The following is an 18,720-nucleotide window of genomic DNA, read 5'->3' on the forward strand; positions in this document are numbered from 1 at the left end:
ATATGAGACATTTAATGATTACTTAAACTATTCCTTAGTAACGATTTTGTATCGAAAACAATTGCTAAGGACTGGGTTAAGTAACCATTAAATGACTCTGAGTATGGCAGTAAAGTAGTGTGTTCTTCATCACATCATAACGGCTGAAGGCATCGTGATGAAATTTGGGACACGGATAGGTCGACATGGTCTGGAACAACACATTGTAACCTACTTTTTATCCCTCTGAACTAGATTTTTATGATGAATTAGCAAACCCGGCGAAAAAAATGGCAATAATTGTCGCTTAGTGCAATTTTTTTATTACTAAAACTTCACGCGTACGGATGACGTCCCTCACTCCACTCCTCCACTTGAGGGAAGCAATATCAAGTGTTCGTTTTTTGCTCATCCCAAGTAAAATTATATTAATAATTTCATCTTTCCTTTAACGTTACCCAGAGCTAACGACGCGGACGTAGAAAGTTTTGTTCTCAATAAAAAAATATGCATAAGCGCAGAGCGTAGAACACAGTTCTGAGGGTTTGCACCAGGAGAGGCAAGAGACTCCAACTTCAGACATTGGCGCCCCCCACAGAATTTGTCGCCCTGGGCGCCCAAACGCCGGCACTGTATCGTAAGTACTCAACCATACGTAGGTTGGTACCTAAGCAGGTACTGGACCGTTCCTAATGCCGTTCACTTTACCCGTGTATACCAAGGTGACAGATCCCCATGATCTTCAAACCCCTAACCCCCAAAAGCCAGGAAAGCTCAGCTCTGACGTAATTCCGTAATTCGGAAGACTATGAGCGGCGCCGATTACTTACCGACTATCTCTGTTCGTTTGGCGGCTTATCCTACAGAAAAAACAAACAAGAAAAAAAACAAAAAATGAAATAAAAATACAAATGTGTTAGTAATGGAATTTATATTTTGATACATTTTTACATGAATTAAAATCAATAAAATCTACAAACGTAGGTTTGTATAACAGGCGAAATTAATATCTACATAACATAATGAATTTTGAATCCAAACTTATCCTTGTCCTCAATCGATTTTGATTTAAATAACATAAAACTGAATCACCTTATCCCGAAATGTGACAACGAGTAATTTTTTAATAATTTTATTTTATTACTACTTGATCAATCTAGAGGTTAATTTATTTGTTAGGTAGTTGTCATTTAAGTAGTAGACAGGGTACCAGGGGTTATTATGTATAAACTAAAACATTAATTACAACATTGGAATAAAAATAATGTACCTACGTACCTATAACATAAATGACAATGAGTGAAAAACATAATAATCTTAAGTAATTTAAACAAAAAAGAAAATCTAAATATAAAAAAAAGAAATCAAAGCTTACTATGGTTAATTAAAATAATTATTCTATATACTAGCTTCTGCTAGCGGCTTTGCCTGTGTCCCTGTTGATAAAATGTACCTATTATATCACCCAAGACTAATAAATAAAATCAGAGTGCCAGTTTCTGTTTGTAATATCGACATGCATATGAATATACGTACGGTACATATTGTCTGCCTGTCTGTTTCATCATCATAATCATTAGCTTATTCTCGTCCACTGCTAGACATAGGCCTCTCCATCGGCACGCCACTGAGCTCGATCTTCAGCTCTACTACGCATCCAACCAGGGGCCTTATTCTGCTATTACAATTGTGTCACAATGTTCGATCACTGAGCAGTGCGAGAGGGACGGAGCAATACAACCTACATAGCTCCGTCCCTCTCGCACTGCTCAGTGATCGACCATTCTGACACAATTGTAATAGCAGAATAAGGCCCCAGTTCCAGTCACCTTGCGGATATCGTTACTCGAGCTAGCTGGCCCTACACTACGCTTGCCTAAACGCGGTTTCCACTCTAGAACACGTTTACCCCAACGGTTATAGGTTCTTATTTATTTATTTATATATCCTTTATTGTACACATTTAAGTAGCCTAGGTTACATACATTTTAAGTAATATGCGTACAATGGGCGGTCTTATCACACAATGGTGATTTCTTCCAGACAACCTTTGGATGGAACAATTAAAAAGAAAACAGATAAGGGGTAGATGTGTGCACAAAAGAAAAACACTAGCAATATACTAAATATATACATATATACATACATAAAATATTGAGTTGTGTGTGTGTGTGTGTGTGTCTTACAGTTTTCTGTCGGATCACCTCGTTACGGATTTGATAGCTCTCTCTCTGCGCAACCTTAAATTGGTGGACCAGTCGCATAATGTCCACGTATCGGCTTTGTATGTCATTAGTGGCTAATCTCTGAATAGGCCAGACAGATTTTGACGAGGCTGATGTACTAAAGAGTAACTCAGGCTTAATCCATGATCCACGCGAGCGAAGCCGCAGGCCGCTAGTATATACTATAATATTGTACAATAAGTGTATTATTGGCGACGTCTAGGAGAGTACTGCAGTGGCGAAAGTTGAGAATACGCTGACACGTTTTCCTCTTTGTTCCGCGATCTAGAATTCCGGGTAACCTGCATTTTCTTGCCATTAGTAGACATTTTTGAGACCACTGCAACAGAATATAATCACATCAATAATCTCGACTACATCATTGGCGCGGTGGCTGGACTGACATAATGCAACTGATTACCGTGCAACGTGTAGCGGGTTCGATTCCCGCACGTACCAACTCTTTGTGTCATCCACAAATTGTTGTTTCTGGTCTGGATATCACGTGCATGTGAATTAGTATATATTTCATATTTCCTAAACGCAACCCAGACACAGAACTAAATTCTAGTGTGGGGCGTTTCTTTTGTAAATATTTTTTTTTACTTAAATTTATTTTTGTATTAATACTTTAGCTAGTGACTTCTACACGATTTATCTTGAACTGGGATCCTGGAGGAACACTATGATTTACTCCTGTATTATGGGTGCGTCTACAAACATACAAATTACAAGTTCACCTACACATCAAACTCAGACCCGGAAGTCGGAACAACAATTTCTATGAATCATACAAAAAGTTGTTCCGTGCGAGAATCGAACCTGCTGACATGCTGCGCAAAAATGTAGATGCAACGTAAGAAGCAGTAGTAAACTATGTAAATCTAGGCTGTATGTAATGTAAATCACCTGTCGAGGTGCTCCGATGACTTTTCAAGTCTAGCGGTTGGGATCCTTTCGTACTAAATCCTGAAGCAGTCGACTTCGGCGTTGAGCACGCGCTGTCAACTCCCAAAGCATCTAAGGCACGCATTCTTTCAGCAATCTGATCTTTTATAATGTCTCGATGCGGGCCCGCTTGGCCCAAATATTCCATTTCAGCAAGCCACTCGGTGCGTTCTCGAATTTGAGTGACCACTGAAAGACATATTAGGCTGTAGGAATTTTATAAATAAAATAATCTAAAAATCTGACTAATTTCCAACGGGCTGAAATAAATACTATAAACTAAGTATTTATTTATTTCTCTCAGACCTAAAATCGTATATTAAGTATCTATGTTACATAATAACATGGACAATATTATGGACATGTTCACATTTGAAACTTTGTTTTAACACTAATTGATGAATTATCAAATTCAATAAGTTCTTATAATTAACATTATAACAATAAGGTCCTGTCAGGGACACAGCTTAAGGTCTAATCTATTATATAAAAATAAGTCGGGTTTTCCTTCCTGACGCTATAACTCCAGAACGCACGAACCGATTTCCACGGTTTTGCATTCGTTGGAAAGGTCTCGGGCTCCGTAAGGTTTATAGCAAAGAAAATTCAGGTTTTTTTTTTTAATTTACAGGGGAAAATTATTGGTGGCGGAACGCAGTTCGCCAGGTTTGCTAGTATATTATATGTATATCTTAATTACACAAGTATAGTTATTGATATGTATGTATCAATTGTATGTAGTTTATGTATTAGTATTTATTATCATAACACAATTCTATGTTACTTGGTTTTGATTTACAACCTAAAAATGTAATTAAACTAATACATAATATACTAAAATAAGTCAGTCATTATGTTACTCAGTAACCTAATATCTACCATTGCTTGATTGCCTCCATCTAATCATCCAACATTCTCAGATGATTGAAATACTCGGTTAAACTAGGTTGGTAGGTACCTACCTGATTTCCTAATTTTACATAAAAAATATTAATAACAAAATAAGTTTTGTTTACTTTAGAAAAATGATTAATTCTTAATAATATTATTTAGATAATAAGTATAGGTAAAATGTGATATTCTATATATTCAATACTCTTTTGTATCAATTGTTTGTGTGCAAGTTCCAAGTTTATGTAAAATTCTTAAATTACATTTTTGTATGTGATGATTTTTGTTGAGTGCTACTGCTAATGATTATGATATTAATGAAGGATTGATACAATCCACCAATACCTATGTCCAAAACATTTGCATAGTTCCAAGTCCTGACTGAGTATAGTCTAGCATAGTATTAGAGTTTGTTTGTTTGGATGTATTAATCTCAGGAACTACTAATTCCATTTGTAAAATAAGGTATTCCAATTGTCACGATAGGCTATGAAACATCACGCTATGATCAATAGGAGCCGAGCAGCAAATAAAACCGCACGGGAGTAGCTAGTTATAATAAAACACTAAATTTATAACTTACATTCATTCCACTTTTCTTTAGCAGAAGGCAATTTGGGTTGTTGTTTTTTTTTGTCTATTAAAACAGGATGTGGCTGTTGTTGATCATTTCCGAAAGCCATTACGTTAGCCAGCCTCTCTTTTAACTGTTCCCTGTCTTCGCCACGTTTCAATGGTCGATATCTGAAAAATCAATTAATTAATAAAAACCTTATTTTAAGTATAAGTACTATTGCTATTCATATTTTGTTTTTGTTATTACAATTGGTACATACATATTCTTATATGTATAGCACCTTTTATCCCCGAAGTTAGGCAGAGGTGCACATAATGTAACATGTTCAAAAGTCTCCCACTTGTCAGCATTTATGTTATGTATGAGTTGGCTATTCCCATATATCAAGCACAATTTCAGGTTCCATGCTACACTAATGAGATATTTTTTAATAAATTTAAAAAGAAATAGTCATACTTTATCCGAATTGAAACAAAGACTGCATACACAGCTGCCACATTTCACAAGAGCTCGATCAATAAGGCAGAAAATATTTTTAAGGGATACTAAATGCCTCATGCAACTTAAGCATTACTAAGCACATGGTACAGGCTCCAATACCAAGTTTCTTAAAAATACTACAATATCAGTAATTGTGCCAGATATATGGTTGTCCCAACCATTGACATAAGACTCCATAATTAATACATAGGTTGGTAAAAACTGGAAAATATACTATAATGATGCATGTGTTTCAATGTTATTTTGTTAAAAATACAGTAAGAACTCACCCATCCATGTTAAAGACTCCAGATTCTTTGATAGTGGACAGTGATCTTCTACGGGATGTTCTGGGGCGAACTACAGGCATTTGGATGACTTGTTCAGAATCTTCCCTTCTTTCCTTATCTTCACGGAGCCTTAGAGATGTTTTTTGACGCTGAGCGATAGTAAGCTTTGATTCTTCTAATAAAACTGTGTATATAATATAATAAAAAGTAAAACTAGATGTGTATAAAAATTTGTTTCCAATAAGTGTATTACTGATGCAAAAAACGGTAGCTATTGATGCTGGGATAAAAAAATGGACTTAAGTCTTCAGAGCGTAGTAGGTAAAAGGAGTGATGAGGACATGTATCTTTAACTGGCTGTTCTCCAAGCAGTAAAGTAGCTCCCAAGCGAGCATGATATTTCTGCATAGGTATTAGGCTATAGTACGAGTCGTTTCTAGTGTCGCCAAATTCTACTAAATTATTGTAGTTACTAAGATTTTCTGTTTTTAAGTCTGATGTTCTTACATTCATTTCATTGCTCATAAGACTTGCTAATTTACCATCAGGTTTTCTTAAATCTACGAGGTGAAAATCATTGTCGGACCTCTGGATAAGTCTTAGGGTAATGAGAGCTTCTAAGTCTCTACAAAATGAAACACTGTCATACCCGGCCGGTATGATTTCATCGGGATTTAATATGGTGTAGTTTGTTAAGTCCCATCGAGCAGCAGGTATCGAATTGTAGCGATGAAAAGACTTTCTATATAACAGTGCAGCTTCCGAATCGTTTGTATCTGATAATGCCACAACTGTGTCTCGCAGGTTAGAAAGTAAGATGTTCTCCGGTCTTGGCACAAACTTTCCATCTATTACGGTGTTAATAGACATGGCAGGATAATAACGTACATGGTTATACTTGATTACACCAATCGCGTCGACAATACTATGTAACGGTTTAGGAAGATACAAACAATAGTCTCCACTCCAGCTCCTGCTGTATGGATAAGTAAGTTTATGATTACGTACAGGAAATATAAAGTTTCTGCTAAATTTTTCCTCAACAATACCTAATAATGCACGGTAAACAGAATGAATGTTAGGAAGTACGCATTTGCTCCTAATATCATATACACTCCTAGAATAGTATAAACACAAATTGTAACCAATTCCTCGAGTTGTTATCGGTAATGTTAAATCTTGTGAAATCCATCTATCATCAGTCTCCATTATAAGAAAATAAACTTTTGTTAGATTTATAACGTTTACACGAGTTTTACAATGCGAACGTAAGTAATTAAGTAATTACACTGTAGACTGCACCAACTTATTATTCGGTGACTGTACACTGTACCACAGAATACTAATTCGTGGGTTAAGAACTAGAGTAGCGTAAGGGCAAAATGACAACTTCTCAGGAGAGCCGAAAAACAACTCAAATTTACCTACCGTCAACTTGTAGGTCTTTTATGGCAAAATCTATAGTATCTGTATATCTGGTTTTTACTTAAAATAAAGCTTTATTTATTGGCTACAGAATACTGTAAATTTATGGTAAAAAAATTGTTAAATTTAAAAAATATATATATATTTTTCTAAAACTGGTTGACATACGTCATAATAACGGACTGCATTACTTTAATTATTTAGTGCCATAGTAGCGTAACCCACCCTTACGTTTTTTTGGCACGGAGAAAAATTACAGAACCGTACGAAACAAGGACCCATAAGCAGTAACGGCTCCTTACGTTTATTCGGCACGAAAAAATTAAGGCTACAAAATCATAATTCGGTGTCCTATCCGCTCGTAAGTCGAGTTACGATCGTTGTGCTCATAATTTTATTGACTAAATAATGTCAAGATTATTGTAAGTAGAAATACTTCCTTTTGGCAATAAACAAACTTCTTTTTTTCTTATGCGTTATTATTGTACTAAGCAATCTACACACTACATCGTTCCAGTTTTTCGGCACATACAAATATGGGGATTGAAAAAGCGAATGGTGAAAAAAAAAATTTTTGAGTTTTTGCCCTTACGCTACTCTAGTTCTTAACCCACTAATTGCTGTCCACTGCAAAAATAATAATAATAATAGGCAGTGCCGGATTAGTCACGTACAAGATTAGTGTGTATGTCTATGTATGTAGCAGGAGGCAGCAAATATTACGGACGGGCCCCGCGCCTTAGTGGGCCCTGCGCCTTAGTGGGCCCCGCTCCAGTAACAGACGATCGAACTTGTGCGATCGAACCATCGCACTGTGCGGTGCGCTCGACTTGCCACAACACCGCACCGCACTACAGACGGCCCAGTGCTTTCCGTGCTGTGATCACGTCGATATGCCTCCAATTGACTGTACGGTTGGCGCGGTGGCTGGGCAACGGGCTGCCGTGCAACGTGTCGCGGGTTCGATTCCCGCACGGAACAAGTCTTTGTGTGATCCACAGATTGTTGGTTCGGGTCTGGGTGTCATGTGCATGTGAAATTGTATGTTTGTAAACGCACCCACGACACAGGAGAAAATCCTAATGTGGGGCAACGTTTTTTTTTTAAAAGCAAAAAAATCGTTGGACGACATTGGAACGTTTGTCTCGGACGAACGGTGCGGTGGTGCGGCCACACGAGCGAATTTTGTGCGGATCGAACCAAGTTCGGTCGGAATAACCATCGAACCGTCAATAACAATAATAATAAATCCGCAAGGCAGCTTGTGGCGAGCTGTTGGGCAGTGGCGACCCCACGGACCTGACTCCCGGGAGAGGCCCTACTTTTTAACTCCGGTTAGTACTCGTGACTATCCGGAGTGGCCTCTCCTACCTCACTCTTGCCTTAATCGGCTGGTTTGAGTGGAGATTCGCAAGAGTGGAGTTGCCTTCAGCTCCACTTGGGGGAAGGACGTATCCCAGTAAGATGCTGGTAGGGGTCTTGACCGTACTTCCGGGATTGCTCTGATAGCCGTGGGATGCCTCCCCTTCCTCAAGCAGCTCAACGGATGTTGCTTCCCTTGTCGCTACATGCTAGCGGCCGTTTCCGGGGGCCCACTATTGAGTTTGCGAGTCACCCCCTGCCTGTTTATCCGTATTTTTCAATATTGGTCAGGGGCAGGGGCCATAGTCCCCATAGTTAACCGGTTAACTATTCCACAGCCACCCACACCCATATCCCTATCATTTCCTTTTACCATATCTCACAATAGTCCTGCATCAACCGGGGATTGTCCTTTGGTGTACTTCCATAGTGCATACAGGGATAATCGCCGGCTGATGTCCCATTACATTTAGATTAAAATTGTTCAACGGGCCTCTGCGAGTTGGCTTCGGCCCCTCGTACGCCTTCCAAAGGTCCGGGACCCTGTGGCCCCGTGATTATGTTAAGAACAGACATAATAATAAACTCCCGGGAGAGACCCTACTTTTTAACTCCGGTTGGTACTCGTGACTATCCGGAGTGGCCTCTCCTACCTCACTCTTGCCTTAATCGGCTGGTTTGAGTGGAGATTCGCAAGAGTGGAGTTGCCTTCAGCTCCACTTGGGGGAAGGACGTATCCCAGTAAGATGCTGGTAGGGGTCTTGACCGTACTTCCGGGATTGCTCTGATAGCCGTGGGATGCCTCCCCTTCCTCAAGCAGCTCAACGGATGTTGCTTCCCTTGTCGCTACATGCTAGCGGCCGTTTCCTTTGGGGGCCCACTATTGAGTTTGCGAGTCACCCCCTGCCTGTTTATCCGTATTTTTCAATATTGGTCAGGGGCAGGCGGCAGGGGCCATAGTCCCCATAGTTAACCGGTTAACTATTCCACAGCTACCCACACCCATAACCCTATCATTTCCTTCTACCATATCTCACAATAGTCCTGCATCAACCGGGGATTGTCCTTTGGTGTATTTCCATAGTGCATACAGGGATAATCGCCGGCTGATGTCCCATTACATTTAGATTAAATTTGTTCAACGAGCCTCTGTGAGTTGGCTTCGGCCCCTCGTACGCCTTCCAAAGGTCCGGGACCCTGTGGTCCCGTGATTATGTTAAGAACAGACATAATAATATAAAGTTTATTGCACACCTTTTTTACAATTCCAGACATATATACAAGTAGCGTTAAATTATCACCCTTATTAATAACAAAATAAAATGTATAATTGCTAACACTGACAACACCGCCATCTATGACCGGGTAGCGGAATTTACTAGTCATTTAAAACTAGGGGAAGTGGCATCCAACAAAATTACTATGGGAACCTATAAGTAAATATTTTGATTAGTCATTTCAATTTTAGTCAAAATCAGCTTTAGTCGCATATCTTACATCTGGAATTATAAACCTTAAACCAATGATGTATGATTTATTTTACTTTAGTGCACAGTATACTTACGACGTTATAAAGTCCTACGTCAAAGTATTAAGCTAGGGTCGATAACATTTAAACCAAAAAAAAATAGTAGAATGAAACCTATGGGAAATGGAAGAGAATATGCTAAAAATTGAAGAAAACATAAATTCCACTCCATCCGAGTGCGGGAAGTGAGGAGGGGGGGTTTAAGAGAAAAAATCGGTTTATCGCAATTTTCGGCGAAACTACAAGTCCTATGGAAAAAAGTTTAATTTCCCTTTTTATACGTATGTGATATATAATAAACCTTTATTTGAGGTTTCGACACTGGTCTATATGAATTTAAAATTATGCTTAGGTACATGTGGCTTCTAAACTAGTAGTGGGAGTTTTTATCTAACCAATATTGTCGTCATATTTTACGAGTGTTGCCCAAATGATTTTTTTTTCAATTTTCCGTTTTCTCAAGATAATCTTATGAATAAAAATTAAAAAATAAAATAATAATTTTATTATTGGATGATACTTACATACGTTTTAATGTAAGTACTATTTTTTTATAATCAACTTAAGTAAAGGAGAAGGTTCGTTTCGATTTTCGAAGGTTATTTTGAAATTATTAAATCGATTTAGTTAGTTATATTTTTTTGGTGGAAAGTTACAATAATATTTACATTATTGGTTTTATAGTAATAATTGTTAATAATGTCTTAACGTGAATATTTAATTATTGTTGTCATGTGGAAAATAAATTGCTTAGAATCTATATAAAAAATATGAATATCAACGCCGTCGGCCGTGTCCAACAAAATATTTTAAAAACAAATTGAAAGACACTGTTACAATTTTTTTCTCTATTAAAAAGTGGTCTAGTACATATTGTATCAAATATTTATGAGAGATATAAATGTGTTGGTATAATTTTCGATATAGCTGGTATCATTTTACACTGCTACAAACCGCACGCACATAAACAAGAAATTTTAAAACTCCATTTTTGTTCTCATTTGTATGGTGATGCCTCATTAAGATATTATTATATGTATTTATAATCAAAGAGTTTCATAAAGCTAAAATGAAGAAACTCAAAAAGAAAAAAAAAATATAAAAAACCAAATGCTCGTACCCCTAAGCAACTCCTGCTGACCGTCCGTTGGTTCCGCCACGCGAGTGTGAAAAATTCCTCCATGTGGGATATTTTTGCTTGGCCAAGTAATATGCACATAACCGTTCCCATCAGGGTTTAACATTATAAAGTTTTCTTATTGTAAAAAAACTTTGAACTCTTTCCAATCGACGTTTATAACGTTTCCAGGGTAACCACCTATACTTATTATACTCTTTGGTAACCACCAAAGAGTATGGGGATATATACTATACTGTATGTTAACTAACAGAAGACGTTCCTCTTAACCCGCAATAGTATAGAATCCATACATGCAAAAAAAATATTACCATTCAAAAACAAAACAATTTTTTTTTTTTTAATATTAAAATATTCACTCAACATTTTAAATCGATACGTAAAAGAAACACTCTGTGCACGCGTAGTTGAAGGAAGGCAACGATGCAATTTCTCTATGAATTTTTACCACCACTATTAAGGATAGATGATAATATAATTATTGATAATAGATTAACGATTAACTGTATATAATATAATATAAATATATGATCTATACCACTTCCTACCCTTTTCTTTTTGGTAACCCAAAACCCTATGGATGGTAACCGGTAAAAAAAGCGAATAGCCTATTTATTCCCAAAAATAAAATTAAATCTAGTCTATCTCGTATTCTACGGACAATAAGTTGGTGTGTTGCTAATGCAAAAATGTTTTTAAATTAATTTGAGCAAAAATGTTCTTTAAAAAAAAGAATATGCATTCAAATTACCCACAGTCATATTATTGCATGAAGTATGCGCATAAACACACATGAAAAACCAAAACTATGCGGGTTGCAACACTTTTTATATACTTTATTTCACTTTCTATATTTTTGCTCCCCAGATGGCGCTTGCGTTTACCTCTTGTTCTTCGGCCAAAAGGGAATTATCTAGCTGGATTTTTTGACAGCTACCTATGATTGGACAAAAATACATTTTGCTAGATTCTACCGTTTTTTTTTACCGACCCCATTGCACAATTCAATGTTTTTATCATTTATTATTATATATTATTTGTTATTTTAACATGACATAAAAATTATAGTGTTGTCATGCCACATATGGGTGAGATAAAAAGCCCGTATTTCACACAATAGAAATTATAATTATAAAACAATAATTTAGCGCGACTTTTTTAAAAATAAACAAACTTTCAAAGAGAATATAACTCCTACAAACTTTATTTACGCATAATTTCATACGTACCGTAGGTGATTGTACCTACTGAAATTAAAATGGAGTCATCTGTGGAGAAACAAATTCAAAGAATTAAAATGCATGAACAAGATAATGAAATTAAATTACGGGAAAAGCGTGAATGTAAGTCTGAACAGTTACTAATTTATAACACAGTTAAATAGTTCGTATTTTTACAATAGGTAGATAATCTATATATTAATACGTGAAGCAAAAACTTTGTAATTCTTTTTACGAAAATTGCGCGGACGTAGGAGCATAAAATTTGGTACACTTATAGTTTATGTGTAGGAGAAGTGCATAGCGCTAATATTTTTCAAAAATAATGCTTATAAAGTACTAAATCAATAAATAAAACATTACACACACATGCATAGTATCTGATCGTATTTGACAAAACGTCAAAATCGATAGACATTGCGATGATATTCTCACGTCTCATATGAAAAGAGTTTTATAAAAGAGTTTGAGTTAAATAAAAATTATCCTTCAACGTACGTTAAGTGGTATTGTAAATTAAATCATATATGGTCGAATTTCGGCCACTAGGCGACCACTAGTACTAATAAATAAATGTGACGGCACTGTGCTTTTAAAAGGGAAATATTATAATTACGTGTGTGCTAATGTGGCTGTATCTATTGTGAAATGTAATGGCCGTGGCCATACCAAATAATGCCAAATAATGTTGGGCTTGGGATGAATGTAAATGAGTTTTATGCCATAAATATAAAATTATTTGTAATGTTACCGGCATTGATCTTCATAATAATATAGTTGGCGGTACGTTGTTCCCACGTAAAGGTCAAAATATATTACCGTAGCGAAGCCTATCGTAGCGGAGCAGATAGATTGGAAATGCCTACAAATAAACATGCATACCTACAGCTTCCGGAGCTGCAGACTACCCGGAGCTGTGGATTACCTAGCGGGTTTACCGGGGCTCCGGCTTGAAAAGAAGGAGTAGGAACGGCGTGGTTTTTAGTTAGTAAGAGTCAGACACTACCTCTCGCCTCACCTAAATGGTTGATTTTTCTCCTTTAAAAAAACCTACAGTTTGACAAGAGGTCTGATGGGATGACAGCTGGAACCAAAAATCGATGTTTTTGGCAATATAGCACCACGAGAACATTCTGTGTCAACAGAACGTTACGTAGTAGGCGTTTTTTAAAGATTTCTATAAAATGAACATCTTGTGTTGTTGATGCAATACTAGAGACCTCAGTTATTCCAAACTCTTTTTTGCCAAGCTTGACTTACTTGCCTTAATGTCCTGTGTCCTCTAGATGGGGCAGAGGGTGTCCACTGAAGTTCTCCATCGCGATCTGTCTTGAGTCTTCACGCTTCTCACCGCTTCTGCCAGTACGGTGCGGCGCTAGGTTTGCCAAGGACGGCTACGCTTTCTTTTCCTTTTGGGGATCTGTCGGTTAATCGGGCTTTCATAGCAAGTTTCCTAAAGCTCTACATTAGATGTAGTCTCGGGCACTGGCCTACGTCGCATTTTCGGAATATACTGATATTCCGAAAATGCGACGCAGGCATAGATTAACGAACACTTGAAGTTGACGTCAGATGTCCTTGGTCACCTTCCACGTTTCGCACCCATAGAACAGAACTGATTTGACGTTGGACCCGAAGATTTTGAGCTTATCCGGTCAGTTTCCGTGACTGCCAAACAGGTCTCAGCTGCGCGAAAGTGACTTGGGTTTTGGCGATTCTTGAAGTGATGTCCTCTTAAATAGCTCCAGTCTATGATATAACGCTCCCGAGTTAGCGCGTGCCACGGCCTCTGTGCCAATCAGCAACTGTGTAGGGTTCTTCAACACCAGTTTTTTGGTCTTTCGAATGTTAATTTTTAGGCTTTGTACTCATACACCATGGACGAGAAGTGGGTGTCTTAAACATGTTTCTTTGCTGAGAGTAAATGTAGTTTTAAAACTTTATGCAGTAGTCTTTTTTTTTTCAAATCATCCAATGACTTCTCCCGCCTTGGGCGAGGCGAGGGGAGTGTCAGACTCTTACTGACTAAAAACCACCCCGTTCCTTCTCCTGCTTTTCGAGCCGGAGCCCCGGTAAACCCGCTAGGTAGTCCGCAGCTCACAGCACGGAGTAGGTACCTACCCATAAACTGAATTGTTTTCATTCTAATCTGGCAAATGTCTGTACATATAATATAATATTATTTAAACAGTGAATAATGCGATAGTTTCTACCAACCGAGGCATACGTGACAGCTTGGCCCACTTGGGTAAATTGTGCAAGGAATATCAGTACCTGATCACCACTACCGATAAGCTTGTTCATCAAGTGGCTGTGGAGAAATTGCGACTTACTGCGCTTACTACAGAAGTACATAATTATGTTAAAGAATTAAAAGAACTTCATAATATATCTGTAAGTTTTTGACTACACTATCATATTTATAATAATTTAATCATAGGTGATTATTTTGCTAAACATCTTTACTACTTACGAAAATCACAAGTGTTTACTATCTATTTTATTCTTAACTAGCTATTGCCCGCGACTTCGTCCGTGTGAAATTATGACTTCTGGCAAAATTTGGGTACCTGGCACTTGCACCCGCGCTCACACCCACACACACCACAACTTCACCCATACCTACAGTATACCTACACCTACTTTTACACCTTTGTCTCTTTTCAAGTCATTGGGTCACACACATACATAACCTCACGCCTGTCTCCCATGGGGGTAGGCAGAGACAATGGAACGCCAATTGCTACGATTTTTACACACCTCTTTCGGTTCATCAACAGTCGTCAGCCTTTTTAATGCATGCTCGTCGGCATGCATGTATAATTGCAGCGTAATGTTGTAAAATAAACCTATTTAACCTAAAATTAATTAAGAAGTACTATTTTTATTGCAGAATGATGGCGTTTGGTCTGTTTGGAATAATCGTTCAGAATTGCTTATGAGGATCGAGGATATTGCAAACAAATGCGACATTTGGCCATTGCTCATCAAACCCTCACACAAAGAAATATTTCCAGACATTAAACCTCATAAAAATATAGAAAAAAGTTTACTTGATACAGACAAATTGAGAAAAGCTTTAGAAAGACGTAGAAAAGCACAAGAGAAACGTAACTACTTGTTATCAGAACCAGAGCTAGGAGAAGAATTTATTAGGTAATCCTGAATCTAGCAATGTACTACATAAAGGAGGATGCAAATCTTGGTTCCACCTTCCAATAGTTGTGTGTGTTACATCATTGGATAGGTAATTTGTAGTCCGGTCAATTTAGACCTGAAAACAGTAATGAAAGAACAAAAATTCCGACAGAGCTGAATTTTGGTACAGACCTTTATTTTACTATAAAGATTAAAATATTAAAAGTCCCCATCTATCCCATATGTGCTTCAAAAGTTATTCGGGGTCAAAGGTCAAGATTTTAGGTTTTTTGAGTTTTTCTCAAAAACCGTAAGTTTTTTGAAAAATACCTCAGACCAAATTTGTAGATCTCAAAATTCTCTACAAAATGGTCCTTATAAGTTTTTCTATAAGTATTACCGTTTCTAAGATAGATTCGTGTGTCCCCACACACATTTTTCCACTTTGGAAGCGTCTAACTTTCAAACGATTGATTTTGACGAAAAGTGGTTTTAGAAACCTTAATGTCTTTTTTAAAGACCTATCCATAGACACCCATCACGGATATATAAGCTGAAAAAAAAAAAGTTTTTGAATCAGTTTCATGTATGGAGTGCCCCCTTTACTTTTTAAATTTATAAATTTTTATTCAAAATTCGAATAGCAGTTACCGAAATACACCATCTTACAAAGTTTCAACTATGTAGGCCCAACAGTTTCGGAAATAAATGTCTGTCCGTCCGTCCGTCCGTCCGTCCGTATGTCACAGCCTGTTGGGCCACGAAACTGTTGGGCCTACATAGTTGAAACTTTGTAAGATGGTGTATTTTGGTAACCGCTATTCGAATTTTGAATAAAAATTTATAAATTTAAAAAGTAAAGGGGGCACTCCATACATGGAACTGATTAAAAAAAATTTTTTTTCAGCTTACATATCCGTGATGGGTGTCTATGGATAGGTCTTTAAAAAAGACATTAAGGTTTCTAAAACCACTTTTCGTCAAAATCAATCGTTTGAAAGTTAGACGCTTCCAAAGTGGAAAAATGTGTGTGGGGACACACGAATCTATCTTAGAAACGGTAATACTTATAGAAAAACTTATAAGGACCATTTTGTAGAGAATTTTGAGATCTACAAATTTGGTCTGAGGTATTTTTTCAAAAAACTTACGGTTTTTGAGAAAACTCAAAAAACCTAAAATCTTGACCTTTGACCCCGAATAACTTTTGAAGCACATATGGGATAGATGGGGCTTTTAATATTTTAATCTTTATAGTAAAATAAAGGTCTGTACCAAAATTCAGCTCTGTCGGAATTTTTGATATTTCAATATCGTATATTGACCGGACTATTGGTAGTGTACAGAAGACGATGAGTGCAGAAGTGGAACCAGATTTCACAGAAACTCTGGCATCCTCCTTTACATAATGAACTCTATATTTATTTAAAATTCTCTAAATTTACATTTTTAAATACTACACATACAAAATAAAATAATATTTAAAAATATAAAAATAGGAGCCGACCGGTAGCGGGAGCATGGTCCAAGCTACCGGTGGTTAGGGCTCCAGAGACAGAAACCTCACAATACGTGCCGTTTCTGCATCAAGCCCTTGATCCATCCGCCCAACCCCAGCCTCCTAAGGTGGTTGTCGAGGCTGTTGGGTATTAATCCGTTGGCCGACACGACTATCGGCACAACGATAGCCAAATCCACATTCCACGTGTCATTTATTAATTAAACTCCTTCTTTACTTACTTCGTAATTTCAGACATTAGAGTTATTAAGAAACATTATTGTCTATTTCTGCATGTATTATTATAAGAGCATTCACCCTCGTCTTTTTATTTTAAATTCGTTAATTAAATATTATAATGTAATTAATAAATAAATCTTTAATCACATAATTAGTAAATGATATTTAAACACGTAATATTTTAAACGTGTAAAAAATATTCTTCACTAATTACCAGTCACTCTATATAATGGTGAAGAGTTTGTTTATAAGAGAAAGAGAGAGAGAACTACTCTGGAGATTTGCACGTTCAAACAAAGTCTTCAGCTTTATTTATTAGTAACTAAAGATTATTTGTGTGAGTAAAGAGAAAGAAGTTAGAAAATTGTGTGTTATGGTTACATTATGCATAACATGCACTATAACAAGTACATACTTATTTATTGGTTAAAACGTATACTATTCATAAACAGACACCTACTCCTAATTATTTTTTAAAGTTTGATTGTTCCTTATTGTACATACTAACACTAGTATACAAGCATTGTATACCTAAATACATGCATATTAATTATTCCTAATTGTAAATGAATAATAAAAAAAAAATTAGCATTACGAAATAAAATAGTTTTAAAATATCTTTTCAGAATAAAAAATGCTCTACAATACTCGATGGAAGTAGCTGCTAACGCAATGGAGCATCGTGCGGAATTGAACCATCTCAACTAGGTACCTATTAAGTTCTTCCTCCGATAAATAAAATTAGTTACGCAATTCTTACGGCCCGTTCACGACTTCGGTCTAGGCCAGCCGTCGGCAAAGCGATGCCCGCGAATGCTTTGTAAATATAATAGCATAACACACACTTTTAAACCTGAATTTCAGTTGTGAATCATAGAAAAAATAACTGCCTCATTGGTCGAGTGATCACAAGTGCGACTGCCGGACAAAGGGTCTCGGGTTTGATTTCCGGGCCGGGCAAAGAATTACTAGGCTTTTATGGTTTTTTCAAAATTTGTCAGTAGTAGCACGGAGTCTGGAGTAGTGCCCAGTACATGGCAATAGATAGGCTCACCCCGTATTACATCGTGTAAAGTGGGTGTACGTTGTATAGCAGCATTACGTACCGTAATGTGCAACTCTACCTACCACTTTGGGGATAAAAGGCGTGACGTTGATAAATACGTTTCTTGTCTCACGATGAGCATTTGACTATTTGAGAGCCATTCCACAGGCCATTCTACAAATAACAACTACAAATATGATAGCTAACATACAAAAAATAGCCGCGGACCTTCGCTAGCACTGCGAACACCACCCGAAGGACACGGTGGAGCATACGTTGCCCTGCATGGGCTTGTACTCAAGTATGTGGTTGGCGATGGTGACCTTTCACGTCCGGCATTGGTTCAAGCCACGCTCGGAGCGAGGGAGACTGGGATACCGTCTCCTCCTTCTGCGAAGCAGTCATGCTAACTAAGGAGGAGGCGGGGCGCGTGAGACATTCTGGGCGTCGGGGATCGCGAGATGATCACCGGGCGACGAGCAAGCGGTAGCTGGCCGCCCGACCAGAACCAAGCCTAATAGGGCTGATACCTGATCATGATCTTTGTGGCCCTACCCCACCTAAAGGTTGCCAACCGCTGATCCAGGCGACGAGTGACACACAGCTTGACAAAATATGGCAATGTTACTTCTCAAGTACATTCTGTGTAAAGTATGTTACCTAGACCTTTTGCTCAAGTTTTATATTACAACTTGTGTTACTTAATTATTTAGAGTCTGGCCAACGAAAGCTGTCC

At 37.4% G+C, this 18,720-nt stretch overlaps 2 protein-coding genes across 2 annotated transcripts; one reads left to right on the plus strand and one right to left on the minus strand.

Annotated features, from left to right (window-relative positions):
• Positions 1-893: 893 nt before the first annotated feature.
• On the minus strand, positions 894-10,991 carry LOC118264136 (UPF0193 protein EVG1 homolog). The gene is made up of 5 exons (XM_035576536.2): positions 10,826-10,991; positions 5,391-5,574; positions 4,627-4,787; positions 3,114-3,341; positions 894-2,544 (listed from the first exon to the last, which is right to left on the minus strand). Exons 1-5 carry the CDS (start codon positions 10,947-10,949, stop codon positions 2,411-2,413), a joined length of 831 nt encoding a protein of 276 aa, XP_035432429.1. The 5' UTR covers positions 10,950-10,991; the 3' UTR covers positions 894-2,410.
• A 917-nt stretch (positions 10,992-11,908) lies between these two features.
• On the plus strand, positions 11,909-18,332 carry LOC118264137 (uncharacterized). The gene is made up of 4 exons (XM_035576538.2): positions 11,909-12,186; positions 14,255-14,457; positions 14,957-15,219; positions 17,566-18,332. The coding sequence occupies exons 1-4, from the start codon at positions 12,102-12,104 to the stop codon at positions 17,645-17,647; spliced, it is 633 nt and encodes a 210-aa protein (XP_035432431.2). The 5' UTR covers positions 11,909-12,101; the 3' UTR covers positions 17,648-18,332.
• Positions 18,333-18,720: the final 388 nt, after the last annotated feature.

Source organism: Spodoptera frugiperda, chromosome 26 (genome assembly GCF_023101765.2).
Source record: "Spodoptera frugiperda isolate SF20-4 chromosome 26, AGI-APGP_CSIRO_Sfru_2.0, whole genome shotgun sequence".
In the NCBI taxonomy this organism is placed as follows: Eukaryota; Metazoa; Arthropoda; class Insecta; order Lepidoptera; family Noctuidae; genus Spodoptera; species Spodoptera frugiperda.